The following is a 17,785-nucleotide window of genomic DNA, read 5'->3' on the forward strand; positions in this document are numbered from 1 at the left end:
AATTCCCTTCTCACAAATGGATAGAATGCATTAGGTCTGGGAAATCAGAACTTTACGAAGCAAATTACAAAGGAGACTAAATAAACCAAAACAAGTGAAAATTGTTTTCAAGTGAAGGAATTATAACAAGGAAGCATACTCATGCAAAGTATAAACAGCATTCAAGGTAAATGGAGGCTTAGAGTGAGACAGAAAGGAAGAGAGCAAGGAAGATAACAGCAAGAAAGCTAACAGATACTTTGCTCAGAAAATGGAGCATAAAATCTAAGCAGTTACTCTCACTGCTTTACCCCAAGATACTGTCTTTAAGGGGAGATGTTAAACGATGGTCATATCTCCTCAAGCTGACAAAAAGTTCAATGTAATATCCACTGGCATGCCAACCAATAGTTACTTCTCAACTACCAATAAGTAACCATTACACGTCTCATTTCTTAGTTTTTGGATAATTACTGCCTACAAATGGATTATTACAGTTACTACACTTCAAACAATATTTCACTGGATGAAAACATTTAGGGATGCCCAAGGATCATGAAAGTGTTTTATAAATGCAAACCTTTCTACAGTAGACTTACATCAGGCAGTTAGAAGCCATATGAAGGTAGGCAAGTAGATTTTTAACTACTTGTTTAAAAATTAGACTTCTTCCCATCCTAACACAGACTTAATGGGTGAATGCAGAGTTTTAATCCACTATATGGAGAAACTCTTGACAACATTTTGAGAGAATAAAAGAGTTTGCTTTCAACCTGCAACATTGGGTGACTGTTCTTCAAACTGGATGAGATCAGTATGTTCAAGAACAACTGGGTCTGGTCTGAGCTGAGGGGATGGCAAGCACGATGGTACGGGTCCACACAGCAAGTCAACAGGCGACTGGTTATTAAGACAGAGAAGCTCTTTTTCAGTCTGATTTGAACCTATGAAAAAAAGGCAATAAAATATTACAGCATGCACATTACTGAACATATTTAGCAGTCAATACCACTGATGCCATATAATATTTTAATTCAAAATACTGCACATGTATTTAGAACCATAGACACATTTTGCATTCATCTTACTTTAAGAGATGAACAACAAGATACCACTAAACATTATGGAGTATGAAATTAAACAAATATTTATGGTTTTAACCTTTCACATTTCAGTCACTGCCCCTGCTGAAATGTGAAGATTCTGACAAGTTTGCAGGATTCAGGTGCAGCCTGTAGTATAAGATTTGCTTGAGGCTACACCCTCCAAGAAAGCAAAACAGTCAATGTTCTTGTCACCAAAGTACCTCATTCTGTCACTTGCATGGAAGGCTTGTATACATTCAAATATCCTAGTTACTCCAAAGCTTCCCAAAATCTTGGCCTGGACCATGCATTTTAAAACTAATGCTATTTTTAAGCATTATCCAGCTCACAAATTATAGCTGCCACATCTGTTTACACTGGAATCAGTGCTATGAGAACACAACAAATTAAACCTTTCCTTTGCATACACAGGCTGCTTAACAGTTTGTTTAGGAAAATATTTATTTTCGGAGTGTCGTTGATACAGGCAAAGCTGGTGTTTACTGGACTCATGGTGCTCTAATTTAAAGGTGGCAAGACACCATCTTAGAACTGCTGTTGTCTGCCTGGTGAATTTGCTACCAAAAGTGCTGTTAGGTGGAGTGCTGCAGGATATTGACCCAATGACAATGAAGAAACAGTGGTACATGTGCAAATTAGAGTGGAGAGAGGCTTGGATGGCAAGTCTTAGTGCAGGCCAGGAGAGGACTAAGTATTTTATGAGGTGTATTACTTACAGGAGCTGTCAGTTTCTAACTCCTTTTTCTCATTGCTGCTGGGGTTCTGTATAGCCAAAGTTACTGGTCGCTTTGGGTCTTCTGGTGTTTGTCCACATTCTTCAACCATGCAAGCAGGAGAACAACATGCAGAACTGTTACGAACTGGGAGGGGAAGAGGAGGAGGAGAAAACAGGCAAGAGAGAGAAAACAAAGGATGAGAGATTAGGTGATGCCACTGAGCTAGGCAATCTTGTTGAACCACTGAGGATTATATGTTTGTGGATATGGTGCCAATCAAGCAGGCTGCTATGACCTGGATGGTGCTGAGTTCCCAAGTACTGTTGGAGCTGCACTCATCCATGCAAATGGGGAATATTGCACTGTACCCCTGACTTGCATTGCAGATGGTGACCAGACTTTTGGGGGGGGGGAAAATCACTCACTGCAGGATCCTTACCTCCAACCTGTTTTTGTAGCCATAGTATTAATATGGCTAGTCCAGGTCAGTTTCTGGTAACCCCCAGGATGCTGATTGCAGGGGTTTTGGTCATGGTATTACCATTCGATGTTAAGAATCAGCTGGACAAAGGTCATTTCAATACCTCTAACCTCAGGAGTGAAGTAGCAGGAAAAATAACAGTTTTATTAAATTATTTCTTCCTCACTAGTCTAAGGCAGAAAGTATTGCAAGTACAATTTGCGTAAAATGACTTGATGCCACTATGAATGCAAGAACCAGGAGCAGAAGTAGCTATTCAGCCGCTCTATCCTGTTCTGCTATTAGAGACAAATATATCATTCAATCTCCACCGCACTTTCCTACCCATTTTACATAACTCTTCAAACTCTCTCTAATTAAAAACATGACTGCCTCCCCAAATTTACTCAGTGATTTGGCATCCATTAATCTAGGGTAGTGAATTCCATAGGTTCATGACTCAGAAGTAATTTGTCCTCATGTTTTAAATTTTCTGCCCCTTACCCTAAAATTGTTCTAGATTGCCCCACAAGAGCAATCACCCTCTAAGTCTACTTTATCAATCCCCTTTAGCAACTTGTATACCACAATTAGATCTCCTCTCATTCTTCTCAACTCCAGAGTGTCTTGGTCTAAACTGCTTAATTTCTCTTCATGAGTGAAATCTCTAATCTCTACAATCAAATCGAGAGAACCTCCTCTGAGTTATCTCCAATACAACGTGCCTCTTCGAGGGGACCAAAATTCTACACAAAGCCCCAAATGCAGTTTCATTAATGCGTTGTGTTGTGGAAATTCAGTTTTGTCAAAAAAATGTGGGGCAGATAAAAATGTTTACCAAAAATTTTCATTATAGTTTCATCCCTGGCTACAGTGATAGTAGAGGTCAAAACAATGACTGCAGATGCTGGAAACCAGATTCTGGATTAGTGGTGCTGGAAGAGCACAGCAGTTCAGGCAGCATCCAAGGAGCTTCGAAATCGACGTTTCGGGCAAAAGCCCTTCAGATAGTATACATACACAAAAATGACAAGAAAAAACAGCAAAGCTTACAGATTTTAAAAATAAACCACACCTTTCATATCATTTTTTAAAACGACTATTCTTTTGTGTCCATGTCCTTTTATCCAGATGACCTGTTCAAAAATAAGAAAACACTAAATTAAGAACTCCACAATCAATGATAAAGAGCTTTCTAAAAAGTCCTAATACCGGTTGATATTTCAGTCCTTGTAGCAATCCATTTTCTGTTTGTCAATGTCATGTTTATATTTTCCACACGGGGTCACTCTTACCAACAGCCAAAATATCAAAGTGACCAGGCAGTTTTCAGCAACTACCTGCCCAAAATTAAACCTCAAACTGAAACATCTAACTCCAGGGACAAAGAAATGGATCCTCGACCACTCTGCAAAGTTCAGCTCAATAAGTGCACAGTGCCACTGCAGTGAATAATGAGGGGGAATATTTTCAGTTATTAAATAAACTTGTTTTGAACTCATGCCAAGATTTTTTGTTTTTCTTTAAAAACACAAATTACAGTATCAGACATTTCACAGTGGCCTGAATCTAAGGCGATGAGAAAAGAATGACTTGCGCCATTCATCTAAATGTAAACTAGCTCATAGACTGATTGGGTGTCTCAGATGTATTAGTCTGGGAGTAGATTGCATTCAGGATTCACGGCATTTGAGAAAAGTAGGAAATATAAAACTCCAAATTTTACACAAAGCAAAAATAAAGACTGGAATATTCACACAATCAAACAAAGCTTCTAAAAAAATTGCAACATTAATTTTGAAAATAAATCATCATTTCTTCTTCAGGGGCCGAGGGCCTGTTCAGCAGTGTACACTCAGCTTTTGAAACGTAAAAAGGCTGAGTGAATAGACTCTAGCCTTTCCGATTAAAGGAGAATGCTGGGCGATTAGCTGTGGTTCACTCCACAGTTTCTCTCTGTGCAGAATCCATCAGCAACAGAGCAATCCAAGGGGAACATGGGCAGAAATAGCAAAACTTTTGTATTTCTACACTTAATTGCAAACCAAAGATACACTTTGATCTCTGTCTTATGTTTTGCAAATTTAGTAAATAAAGATCCTCCAGAACAGGCAATTACAAATGTTACAGATGTAAATACACAACAATTGGGTCCCAGGCAAAAGTATTTAACAGTATTAATATTCATCAACCACCTTGACTGTGGCAGAGATTTTACTCAGTTAAGATCTAGTTTTGAAAGCTGCAGTTGAATACAATTCATTAATACAGCATTTCTAATTTGATGGACTTTCTAGGTCAATCAATAGGAGATTCCAAGTGACTAAAGCTAATATAAACATTCCCTTCCAAGAGAGTAAAAAGTAAGAAAACTAATTTAAAAAAAAAAGGGAGTGGGGATTATATTAAGTAAAGGGAAGAACATTCAAAAGAGACTGAATTTAAAACTGTAAAAGCCTATGGACTTTAGGGGTCATTTTTTAGGGGACAATGGGAATTTTGTCACTGCAAGTTTGTTCCACAATCGCAGTATGGCAAAACCCAGCTGTCCCAAGATGACCAACTGCCATCTATGGAAAGAACTAAAATTAGAGAGAAGACATTGCATAACTTAACACCAAATAACTTGTATTGAACAGATAGCTTTACCTGTGGTATAGCAATAAGAAGATCCTCTATGCTGGAATACCCGTACACTTTTGGTTGCAGTACTTCACCTGTGTACTTGTGGTAAGTGGAGGGAAATTCAGTCAGAAAGATCTGCTGGTAGTGGTAGGTGTGTAGCAAGGCTCGCACATTCTTAGCGAACTGGTACACTTTTGTCAGTTTCACATATTCTTTGCCAGTGTCATCAGTGAATACCTGTCACAAATGAATGGCCCAAAAAGGAACTTTTAACAACCAACATTGTTCCTCATTTAAATCCTGTCCAAGTTATAGCAAAACAAATGAAAATATGGCAACTTGCTATAAAGTAAAACCTTAAAAACAAAATAAGATTTCTTATAATGCCTGGAGTCTGGAAACATTGCGATAAATAAACTTCCATTTTTAAATTCAGGTGAAGAATTCCTGTCACACAACACAAGCTAAAAATTTATTGTGTCGCACAATTTGTAGTAAATGATGATTTTTACATATTAAAATAGGATATAGCACGCTGCATATAAAACCATAACGTAATTGTTCAAGCTGGAAAAACAAGCCCACTCAGAATATTCCTGCTCTTCAAAACAAAGTATTGCACAAGTAACCATGGTATTCTAACTGGCAGGACTAGCACCAGGATTTCCCAGACGGATTCCATTAACTGAAACTCTGGTAACCCAAAAACAACAAAACTGTTGATTAATGGAATGTGTTGAATTACTTCTCTGGCACATCCTGATATTTCAATTTTGGAAGCAAGTACAGGCTCTATAAAATGCTATTTGCACTATAAAAGAATGCAATGATTGTGATGTACATTTAATCTATAATCAAAGTAGAAAAAAATTATATCCCAAACCCTTTGATCTGGATAGGAAGGCTTTGCTGCATCTGTTATAGGGGCTTCCTGGTCATGCACAGGTTAGTATACTATGGAAACAAGGGATTATTCTAAGAATTAAGTTTGGTGCTTCAAGGTCAAATACGTTTTGGTACAGACATCATGAGGGGCCAAAGTGAAAGTAAAATGTTAAGTCTCCGTGGAACCCTACAGGAAGGATCCTATCCTGTAATATAAAACATCAGCATTCAGCGCCTTAAAAAAGGTGTGAACCAGGGGTGGGGAACCGGTGGCCTTCTAGGCCATTGTATGTGGCCTTTTGAATGAATCCAAATTTTGCAGAACAAATCTTTTATTTTTTATGTTTTTTCATTTTTTAAATTTTAATCTTAAAATGAATGTATTTAAAATGAGAGAGTAAAAGAAAATTCAACAAAATAATCCTCACAGACTGACCGCCACAATTAAAAAATTGGTAGGTCTTATGGGCTATTTCGACAGCTGCTATGATTTAGTTATAATGGGACTCGAGTGTACGTTATCTTCCCCGCCTGACTGGCGCCACTACCACCAGAGGCTGGTTGGCAAGAGCCTGTGGGTATCCAGTACACCAGTGTTTATCAAAGTATGACAACAGTGCACGTGGTTTTCCATTTGAAGTGAAATTTGAGAATAGTTACAGTCTAACCGTATCAACATTTTTTTAATTTTGTTACCTAACAGCCCATATCAAAAAAGACCAAGAGAACGCTAAAGGAAGAAAACAGGTTTTAATTAGGATTGGGAACTGCGATATTTTTGTGTCTGCTAAAGATAGGATGATTTGCTTGCTTTGTGATACTGCAATATCAACATTGAAGAAATAGGATTATCAGCATTATGCCACTCATAAGGACCACAAATATTTAAATTATAGGGAGAGGTGCGGAAAGTTGCATTGCAGAAATTAAGATGAAAAGCAAAAGCAAAGAGTTATTTCAAGCAGTATTAAGACCCAGGAAAAAATGCCACTAAAGCAACATATAAAGTAGCTTATATACTCGGGAAAAGGGGGAAGCCTTTCAGCGACGTGGAAATCATAAAAGAACGTATTGTCGAAGTTGTAGGGTGCTTAGACCTCGATAATGTTCCAAAGTACAAAGAACTGCTTCTTTCAAGGAGAACCATAACTGATGGGCAGCATGAATTAGGCCTCGACGTAGCAGAACAACTCCAACAAATACTCCAAGAGGAAAACACACGTTATTCAATCGCTTTGGGTGAATCAACTGATACTGCTGACTCAGCGCAGATTTTATACTTCATTCTAGCCATAACAGAAGATTTTATTTGCTCTGAAGAGTTACTGGCTTTGGGCACTCTTACAGGTAGAAGATAAGGAATAGATATCTTCACAAACTTAAGATAAATGTCATGAATCTAAAAAGTGAATTTGGTTAATTTAGAGAGTATGTACAGATGGTGCACCTTCCATGACAGGAAAACATGAAGGGTTTATTGCATAGATTAAAAAAGTATCAGATCCAGATGGTCTTATTTCTTTTCATTGTACCTTACATCAGCAAAATCTCTGTGCTAAATCTATTTTAAATGATGCTTTGCAACAAGTTATAAGTATTGTTAACTATATTTGTGAAAATGCAACACGGTATCGTCAGTTTCGTAACATGCTGAAGTTGGATGATAAAGGTATTCAGTGTGGATTTGCCGTATCATTCTAAAGTGCATTGGCTATCACAGGGACAGGTGTTAGCACAAATTTCATCTTTGTGAGAACAGATAATTAAATTTCATGAAGAACAGTCAGCAATGCGAATTAGTGAAGGAAGTTTTCTACAGAAATGCTGCATTCCTGTGAGATATTGTGTCAAAGCAAAATTACTTGAATATTTCTTTGCAAGGTAAAGCTAAGTCTATATATGATGTGGCAAAAAATCCAAGGATTTCAAAAAAATATCTTTTCTCAAAACTTTCGTCAAAAGGAAATTTCGGATGAACATTTTCCCCAGGTAGCAAAGGTCATTGATGAACAAGACTCTTGCAAATCATTTGAAGAATACGCAGCTGTTATAGACTTATTAATTGGAAAATACAATGAAAGGTTCTCTGACTTTGAGAATCATGACATCACACAAATTAGCATTTCAACCTCACCTACTTAATGTCTCCAAGGCTCCTAAAGAACTACAGATAGAATTGATTGAGCTCTCAGAAGATGACATTTTAAAGTCTTTATTTGACGCTAAGATCTGATTGAAATATGGAAAAACACAATAGAGTACCCATGCCTTCGGCAACATGCACGAAAAATGCTTTCTTGCTTTACGATCACATTGGTGTGAATCTACATTCTCCTACTTAACCAAAATCAAGACGCCCTTAAGGTCACAAATGATGGATACCCATTTAGAGGATTAGCTAAAACTGCAGACCGCCATGCTGCAATCAAATATTCAAATGCTTTCCTACAAAAAGCAGTCAAAGTCATTAAAAAGGTTAGTTAACTTTTTTTTAGTTAGTTAGTGCATAGTAGCTAGACTTTTACAAGATAATGTGAATTTTGAAGAATATATAATTGAAGTTTCTTGGATGCAGCCTTATTAGATTACAACTAACATAATGCGGCCTTCCAACGTGAAAAGGTTCCCCTCTGAACTAAAGACCAAATCAAGACCCAAAGGGACCCTAAGAGATAATATCTGAATGCTTTACTAAAGTATTTATTAACAAACCAAACAAATTGCTAAAGCATGGAAGAAATCTCTCCCATACCCTAAGTTTTCAAATCTCTTTGGATCCCAACATGTGAAATCAAGCAGAACGTCTCTAGATATGAAAATGAGATTTCTATTAGAAGCTTCTCTAGCACATGGGAAAAGAATATAGAACCAGAGGACAGTTTAAAAATAAGGGGTAGGCCATTTAGAACAGAGTCGAGGAGAAACTTCTTCACCCAGAGAGTGGTGGGTGTGTGGAATGCTCTGCTCCATAAGGCTGTGGAGGCCAAGTCTCTGGATACTTTCAAGAAAGAGTTGGATAGACCTCTTCAGGATAGTGGAATCAAGGGTTATGGGGATATGGCAGGAACAGGATACTGATTGAGGATGATCACCCATGATCATAATGGTGCTGGCTTGAAGGGCAGAATGGCCTACTCCTGCACCTAATGTCTATTGTCATAATACACATGCTTCAATTCAAGATAAGAAGCAATTTAGGGTAGAGGAGGGGTGAAATTAGATGATATTATGTGAAGATTTCAAAAAAAGGTCAGAGAAATATGCAACAATTTTTACTGGTACAGTTGTACAATCCCAACAATGAAATACAGCAAATGTCTTAGTAACCAGCACCTATGGAACAAGAATATGCAGTTGATCAAGACATCTGCATAATCCAAGTATAAAAACATTCATTAAGTAATAGAAATATAATGCAGGGGACAGACACATCACTGTTAGACTTTATTTACAGCATAAATCAAAAATAACGATGCAACCTTGCCTTAAAGGAAAGTTACTGGCAAACAGCTTTCTCAGTCTTATCCTGACCTGACATTGTGATAAATGTCTGTATTTCAATTTATAATTTTTGCCAGTTTATCGAGTGTGCTGGTTAAAACAAAGTCTGCTGTAAAAGCAGCTTCAGAAACCGTGCACAATAAAGAATTTCAGAATTCATACCTCAACCAAGTACGGCAAACTCTTCAACAACTCTGTCAAAGACATGAAACCATATTCAGAGGGAACAAGAGGACTTCCATAGGTTGCATCAAAATGCTTTTTAAGATCATCAACTGGGAGGCACGAGACATCATCCAGAGACATCAACAGCACAAGAAGTTGAGCAGTTACAGTACGAAGGGACTTCCTATTTATCAGCTGGAGCTGTTTACCTTTTGGTGTGCTGGAAATCTTGTAGGGTTGGGAGGAGAGAAAGTGTGCATAAAAATAAATTATACTTAATTGAGAGTTGACTGAATAAATGTTGCTTTAGAGAAGTCCGTACAAAATAACTATGCAACATACCTTTGCAACATGGCAGAGTTTCTGCATAAGTTCTGCAACAGTATTGACATCATAATCTTGTAGACGCAGAGTATATCCATATGTATTGTTATACTCCAGAAGGAAATCAGAAAGTGTCATACAATTGTCCTTTTGTGATCTTAGCAATTTAACAAGCTGGGCTGTCAGTGCCTTAATTTGCTCACTTTCAGTTAAAACAAGGAATTTCTCCTCTCCACACTCCAGGACCTGTGGACCATATGATTTACATTACAGCTCTATAAACAGCTGAAAGCTCATAAATGTGATGTGTCTTCTCAAAGAATCATATTGAGTAATAAAACTACTTACTATAGTCTAATTCTGCCAAATCAATACTTTGAGTATACTGGGTAGAAATTTTCCAAACACTTCATGTTGGCAAGAGACAACAACTCTAAATTAAGAACATAAGAATGCGGAGTAGGAGTTGGCTGTCCGGCCCTATGAGCCTGCTCTGCCACTCGATAAGATCATGGCTGATCTTGTTATGGCCTCAGCTCCACTTACCTGCCCTCTTTCTATAATTCTTAATTGCTTTATTGTTCAAAAAAATCTATATTAGCTTTAAAAACATTTACTGAAGTAATATCAACTACTTCACTGGGCAGAGAATTCCACAGATTCACAACCCTCTGGTTAAGGAAGCTCCTTCTCAATTCAGTCCAACATCTGCTCTTTGTAATTTTGAAGCCCATCACGTCCTAGTTTCACCTGCCATCCTCTTTTTTTTTAATCTGTTCCCTTCATAATTTTATATGTTTCTATAAGATACCTCCTGATCCTTCTAAATTCCAATGAATATAATCCCAGTCTACTGGATTAGTGGTGCTGGAAGAGCACAGCAGTTCAGGCAGCATCCGAGCAGCGAAATCGATGTTTCGGGCAAAAGCCCTTCATCAGGAATAAAGGCAGTGAGCCTGAAGCATGGAGAGATAAGCTAGAGGAGGGTGGGGGTGTGGGTGGGGAGAGAGTAGCATAGAGTACAATGGGTGAGTGGGGGAGGAGATGAAGGTGATAGGTCAAGGAGGAGAGGGTGGAGTGGATAGGTGGAAAAGAAGATAGGCAGGTCGGACAAGTCAAGGAGACAGTAACTGAGCTGCAAGTTTGAAACTAGGATGAGGTGGGGGAAGGGGAAATGAGGAAGCTGTTGAAGTCCACATTGATGCCCTGGGGTTGAAGTGTTCCGAGGCGGAAGATGAGGCGTTCTTCCTCCAGGCGTCTGGTGGTGAGGGAGTGGCGGTGAAGGAGGCCCAGGACCTCCATGTCCTCGGCAGAGTGGGAGGGGGAGTTGAAATGTTGGGCCACGGGGCGGTTTGGTTGATTGGTGCGGGTGTCCCGGAGATGTTCCCTAAAGCGCTCTGCTAGGAGGCGCCCAGTCTCCCCAATGGAGAGGAGACCGCATCGGGAGCAACGGATACAATAAATGATATTAGTGGATGTGCAGGTAAAACTTTGATGGATGTGGAAGGCTCCTTTAGGGCCTTGGATAGAGGTGAGGGAGGAGGTGTGGGCGCAGGTTTTACAGTTCCTGCGGTGGCAGGGGTAAGTGCCAGAATGGGAGGGTGGGTCGTAGGGGGGTGTGGACCTGACCAGGTAGTCACGGAGGGAACGGTCTTTGCGGAAGGCGGAAAGGGGTGGCGAGGGAAATATATCCCTGGTGGTGGGGTCTTTTTGGAGGTGGTGGAAATGTCGGTGGATGATTTGGTTGATGCGAAGGTTTGTAGGGTGGAAGGTTTTTACCTTGATAATCCCAGTCTACTCAGTCTCTCCTCATAAGCCAACCCCCTCAACTCCAGAATCAACCAAGTGAACCTCCTCTGCACCCCCTCCAGTGCCAGTATATCAATTTTCAAATAACGAGATCAAAACCGCACACAGTACTCTGGTGTGACCTTCAGCACCCTGTACAGCTGTAACATAACCTCCCTATTTTTAAACTCAATCCCTTTCGCAATGAAGGACAAAATTCCATTTGCCTTCCTAATTACCTGTTGTACCTGCAGACCAATCTTTTGTGATTCATGCACAAGGACATCAAGGTCCCTCTGCATAGCAGCATGCTGCTACTTTTTACCATTCAAGTAATAATTTATTTTGTTGTTACTCCTACCGAAATGTATGACTTCACATTTGTTAACATTTTATTCGATCTGCCAGACCTTTGCCCACTCACTTAAAAAGTATCGATGTTCCTCTGCAAAGTTTCTCTGTCCTCTGCACACTTGGCTCTGCCACTCACCTTAGTGTCATCTGCAAACTCTTACATCACACATGGTCCAATTCCAAATCATCTACACAAATTGTGAACTGTAGTCCCAGTACCAATCCCTGAGGCACACCACTAGTTACTAATCGCCAACCAGAATAGCACTCTTTGCTTCCTGTTAGTCAACCAATCCTCTATCCATGCTAATACTTTGTCCGTGACACCACACATCCTTATCTTAATGTAGCAGCCCTTGTCGAAGGCCTTTTGAAAATCTAGGCACATCACATCCACTAGCTCCCCGTTATCCACCTTGCTCGTAATGTCTTTATAGAATTCCAAAAGATTTGTTAAGCATGACCTGCCCTTCATGAACCCATGCTGCGTCAGCCCAACTGTCCAATTTCTATCGAGATACCTTGTTATTTCTTCCTTGACAATACACTCAAGAATCTTCCCATTGCAGAAGTTAGGCAGTATATAATTTTTTATTTGTCCATCTCCCTTTTTAAATAGTGACATCACATTTGCTGTTTTCCAATCTGCTGGGACTGACTCAGAGTCCAGCGAATTTTGGAAAATTACCACAAGTGCACTTGCTATTTCTTCTGCCATCCCTTTTAGTATCCTGGGATGCATTCTATCAGGGCCAGGAGACTAGTCTATCCTTAGCTCCATTGCCCAACACTAGCTCTTCTGTAATAATGATTGTTTCCAGGTCCTCATCTACCTTCATCTCTGTCAATGATCAGTAGGTTATTGGTGTCCTCCACTATAAAGAACGATACAAAATATGTTCAATGCCTCGGCCATTTCTTCATATCCCATAACTAAATACCCCTTCTCATCCTCTAAAGGACGAACGTTTTCTTTAGCCACTTTTTTTGTTTTATATATTTAATAGAAATTTTCGCTATGTCTTTATATTCTGTGCTAGTTTTTTTTCATGTTCTATGTTGCTTTTCTTTATAGCTATTGTTGACTGCTTTTCCAAACTTCTGGCTTCCTGCTGTTCTTGGCTACTTTGTATGCCTTCTTTTTGAATTTGATAGCCTCCCTTATTTCCTTAGGCACCCCTGGTAGATTTTTCTTAGACTCCTTTTCTTCAGTGAAAAGGAAGGACTGTGAGTATTCTTTTGCTGAGCACTTACAAATTAATTTTTCAAAGTCCATTGCTCGTCAACTGTCCCACCATAAAATCTTTGTTTCCAGTCTACTTTAACCAAATCCTCCCTCATTGTAGTCTCCCATGTTTAAGCACAGGATATAGTTAGTGGATTTTATCTTCACACTCTCCATCTGTATTCTCAATTCAACTATACTACGATCGCTCCTTCCAAGAGGATCCCTAATTACGAGGTTATTAACTATTCCTGTCTCATTACACAGGACCATATTTAGGAAAGCTTCCTTTCGTCAGTTCCATTACATAGTGTTCAAGAAAACTCAAATTCCTCTTCAAGGCTACCCTGACTGAGCTGGTTTGACCAATCGACATGTAGATTAAAAATCCCCCACAATAATTGGCAAACTACTTTTACAGGCATTAGTATTTCTTTGTTTAATGCCTGTCCCAATGTGATGTTATTATTTGGTGGCCTATAGTCTACACCGATCAGTGACTTGTTCTTAGAATTTCTAATTTCCACCCAAATGGATTCAACTTTATTCTCCATAGAACCTATATCGTCTCTCAGCAACACCCTGATGTCGTCCTTGACTATCAGAGAGCATATAAACTAGCTAATTAAATGACTGTTTAAAATCCACACATTTCATATTTAACCACTGATTTACACATTTAAAAACACAAAAATAGCATATACATGTTGTCTCAGTGTTGACAGAGCATATCTAATTCAACAGAGTGGGATTGAGTCAAAACTGAATATTTGAGCATTAAATACAAAATGTTTCCAAAAATTAACTGAACATTGAAAACATGTTGCATTTCACATTTTATTGATTGGTCAAAAATGTGTATACCAATTGTAGTTTATCAAAGTATTAAAGGTAATATGTAAACTAAGGGTCAGTTAGACTCGAAACGTCAGCTCTTTTCCCTCCTTACAGATGTTGCCAGACTTGCTGAGATTTTCCAGCATTTTCTCTTTTGATTACATTTAATCCGCTGCTTAATTCTGCACCATCTGCTTAAAATTTCAACACCACATACACCTTTCAGGAATACTGCGCTCAATAAAGTGACAAGTTTAGAAACTAATTTTCTAATACTGGATATGGATAAATGATAAACCAGAAAGAGCAGAATTAAAGCTGATCTAAGTCAAACAACAGTGAGGGAGTTCGAGCTACTAGAAACTATTTGCTTGGATATCTCTATACTCCTGGCTTCCTGCAGTTAACCAAATCCACATGGGCTTACACTCACCTGCAACACCTCCGGTATAGCTTCAAACAGATCTAGGAGTTTGCTAAATCCATAGTAAGTGAGCTTGCATTGACGCCCGAAGTGATGGTGATAAGCCGGTATAAATTTACTAAAGGGCATACGGCAATGAGATTGATGCCGCAATAAATCCACAACCTCTTTAGCGAACTGCTTTGTCCTCTCTATTTCTTCTGGAGTGCGTTCTAGAATAAAATTCAAATAATTTTCTAAAGATTGAACATAATATGCAATTTTCAAAAGTATACAAAGTTACTCAGTGTTAAGTTCAGTGGCATATTAGTGAAATTACAAATTGAAGATCTAAGTCTAGATCACGTTTAGAAATATTGGTGAACTACCTGTGGTTTACCCATGGCTAGTTGATGAAACAATTATTTAAAAAAAACCTTTGGTTTGTAAGAAAAAGTATCACAAACAACAGTGAAGTAACAGAATTTCAAAATTTGTTGGACAATGCCATTGCTTGGCCTGAGCCACAAAGCATCTGTTGACATACAGATTTCCAATTTCAATGTTCACATTTCACGTTTGTGGCTGCAACGAGCATAAATGGGCACTTATAGTACTGAACTAGGAAATTAGTGGTTGTACATTGAAATTTCACCCAAGCCTGTTGTGAAATTGAATTCAATGAACTAGTCAACCCGAGGCCACTATAAAATGGAGAAGCTTGCTAGATGGTTATAAATCCTAAATAAATTTATAACTTTTCTTCAAGAAACAAAGTATCACCTCTATCCAGTCTGGCCTAGATCAAACATGGCTGATTCATAACATTACAGCAACTGGGAATGACGATAAATCCCAACATTTCCTAAAATCATAATAGCGAGTGTGCATATGCACATTGCATAGACTGCTGACAATAGAATCCCTACAGTGTGGAAGTAGGCTGTTTGGACCAACAAATCCACACCGATCATCCAAAGAGTATCGCACCAGACCCATACCTTATACCCAATCCCTGGACCCCTGCATTTTCCATGGTTATCACACCTAGCCTGCACTTCCCTGGATTTTATGGGTAATTTAGCACAGCCAATCCACCTAACCTGCACATCTTTGGACTATGGGAGGAAACGCCTGCAGACGGGGAGAATGTGCAAACTGTACACACACAATTGCCCGAGGGTGGAATCAAACCCAGGTCCCTGGCGCTGACAGGCAGCATACTAACCACTGAGCTACCCTTAGGGTAGATTATCTTTTCCATCACATAAAAATAACTTTGTAACTCAATTATTCCCCCCCCCCACCGCCTCCACCCCCCACTCATTTACCCAGTCACCAAGAAAAATAAATCTCACTAAGGTGGCCACAGACTTGCTCCTCCATGCATTTTGCATGCATGACCATGCAGCATAGCAGCTGAGTTAACAGGAATTCTGTTTTATTTAGAAGAACTATGCCAAAAGAATAAATAAAACACAACACAATTAAAAAGAAAGAGCACCTCGCTTAGGGATAGAAATCACAGTATCATCATCCTGCTGTGAAACACAAATTGTAGTGTCTGGTATTTCTGAAAGAAGATCGGCTAATTCACATACACCATAGTCTGTGACATTCCAGTCCTTCGAAAAACACCTAAACAGAATCAAAATGCAGAAAAAAATTGAAACCAAATGGCTTTGCTGTCCAAACCTTACCTCACTGTTTCTAATCATGCACTATAATTTATCAATAACCAGAAACTGGATTGCTCCAAATTACTAACTTCTACACACAAGTATTACTTGTAGTGTGAACCAATACATGCGGATGCTCATTGGAATTGCTAGCTTCTCTCAAATATTATACATCTCAGGCCAGTGCCTCAGCATCACAGTGGCGGAAGACTCACTGCTTATTTCACATGCTAAGTCTGTAAATTCAAAATTTATGTCCATCCCTACAAATAGCCTCTAGAGTCTATAATAATGCTTCAGTCAACCTTCATACAAAGTACAGAGGATGCTTATTAATTCTGTATCTCCAAAGTATAAGTACAGGAAAAGATGACTAATTCTATCAACCAGTGCTAGTCAACGGTTTTTAATGTTGACAAGAATTTTTGTAGTTGCTATCCAGCTGAAAACCAGCATGGGCCCAGAACACTGACCTGCAAAGGTGCAGCATTCTCCAACCGGTGGGATCACATCTATGGGAATGAATGATTTGCTACTGTGCAGAGAATTATCTGGCTAAGCTAGGGCAGAGCGATGCAGCTAGATGCTAACTTCAGGTGCCAAGATTAAAAAAAAATTGTCCATTCCTTACTTAAAGGAACCAATTTTAAAGAGCTAAACAGAATTTAAGGATCACACTTACCAATGATAGGCTTGTCCAAATTCTCTTACAAAAACCTGTTTACTGGCTTGAGATTTGAGAAGTTTAAGTAGATCTTGGGTAAAACGCTTTACTTGTGCTCGATGTGTTAACGTAAGTAGGCGTTTTGTGCCCAAGCCAAGGATCTGTAAGAAATGATAGGGGTAAATCATTTAGATTGCAATTGTCAGTACACAAGACAGATCTGAAAACTCATGACTTTTGAATGGCAAGTTATGAGTAAAATTCTAATGAGTAAAACATTGGGGTTTTCACAAGCCTTTTGTATAAGCAAAAATGAATAACTTGATCAAACAAAAAAAAAAAGGAGTCTTATGATATTATACGGCAATTACTTCCTTTTAAAGTCAGATGATTACATGCAGACTTGGGAGACTACCAAGCACTTGCAGTTTCTTCAAAGTGACACTTTCAAACAACAAACTCAATTATTTGATTGTTGAATATATTTCTGAAGATTGAGAGACAGAAATACCAATTGTGGAGATTTATTTCAGCTGACAGCACACTGATTCAAGTGTTAGTGCAAACTCTCAGTTTTACAGTGAGATTTCATGAGACTATTGGCAGTAGCAGGTCATTGTAGCATCAGGGCAATAGCTCATGGGAGAAATCAAGGCTAAGAAGAACCATTACAGCTAGCAGTAGTGAAAATGCTATAAAACATCAGGACAGGTGAATCACTGAAATAAAGACTGCAATGATTTTAACACGGAAAAGGCCAAACAAACATCTCAAGGCAGGTACAGGGAGAACACAAGTCCTACTACAACTCAATTTTGACACAGGACCTAAGAGTATTGTGAATACAATGCAGCAATTCACATCGATAGAAGCTCAATCCTAATTGAGAGACGTAGGTCTGGACTAATTTCACACCACAAAGCTCAAACTAACAATTTCACTTTTAGATACTGGTAATTTTCTCACCTTCCAAGTGAGATTTAAAAGCTTGCATTTTGGAAGGTGAGAAAATTACCAGTATCTAAAAGTGAAATTGTTAGTTTGAGCTTTGTGGTGTGAAATTAGTCCAGACCT

General features: G+C 38.8%; 1 protein-coding gene across 5 annotated transcripts in view; it reads right to left on the minus strand.

The window, feature by feature from the left end:
- The window catches only part of LOC140464712 (meiosis regulator and mRNA stability factor 1), a 56,216-nt gene that overhangs the window by 2,916 nt on the left and 35,515 nt on the right, over positions 1–17,785 (minus strand). For all 5 annotated transcript variants that reach the window (XM_072560152.1, XM_072560156.1, XM_072560154.1 and 2 more), the window contains exons 18-26: positions 16,730–16,872; positions 15,873–16,006; positions 14,399–14,601; positions 9,780–10,007; positions 9,435–9,665; positions 4,911–5,123; positions 3,337–3,397; positions 1,802–1,945; positions 753–923 (exon numbers count right to left, since the gene is read on the minus strand). In XM_072560152.1, coding sequence (XP_072416253.1) covers positions 753–923; positions 1,802–1,945; positions 3,337–3,397; positions 4,911–5,123; positions 9,435–9,665; positions 9,780–10,007; positions 14,399–14,601; positions 15,873–16,006; positions 16,730–16,872 — 1,528 coding nt within the window. The remainder of the gene's footprint in view (positions 1–752; positions 924–1,801; positions 1,946–3,336; positions 3,398–4,910; positions 5,124–9,434; positions 9,666–9,779; positions 10,008–14,398; positions 14,602–15,872; positions 16,007–16,729; positions 16,873–17,785) is intronic.

The sequence above is a fragment of the Chiloscyllium punctatum genome, chromosome 40 (genome assembly GCF_047496795.1).
Source record: "Chiloscyllium punctatum isolate Juve2018m chromosome 40, sChiPun1.3, whole genome shotgun sequence".
NCBI classification, from domain to species: domain Eukaryota; kingdom Metazoa; phylum Chordata; class Chondrichthyes; order Orectolobiformes; family Hemiscylliidae; genus Chiloscyllium; species Chiloscyllium punctatum.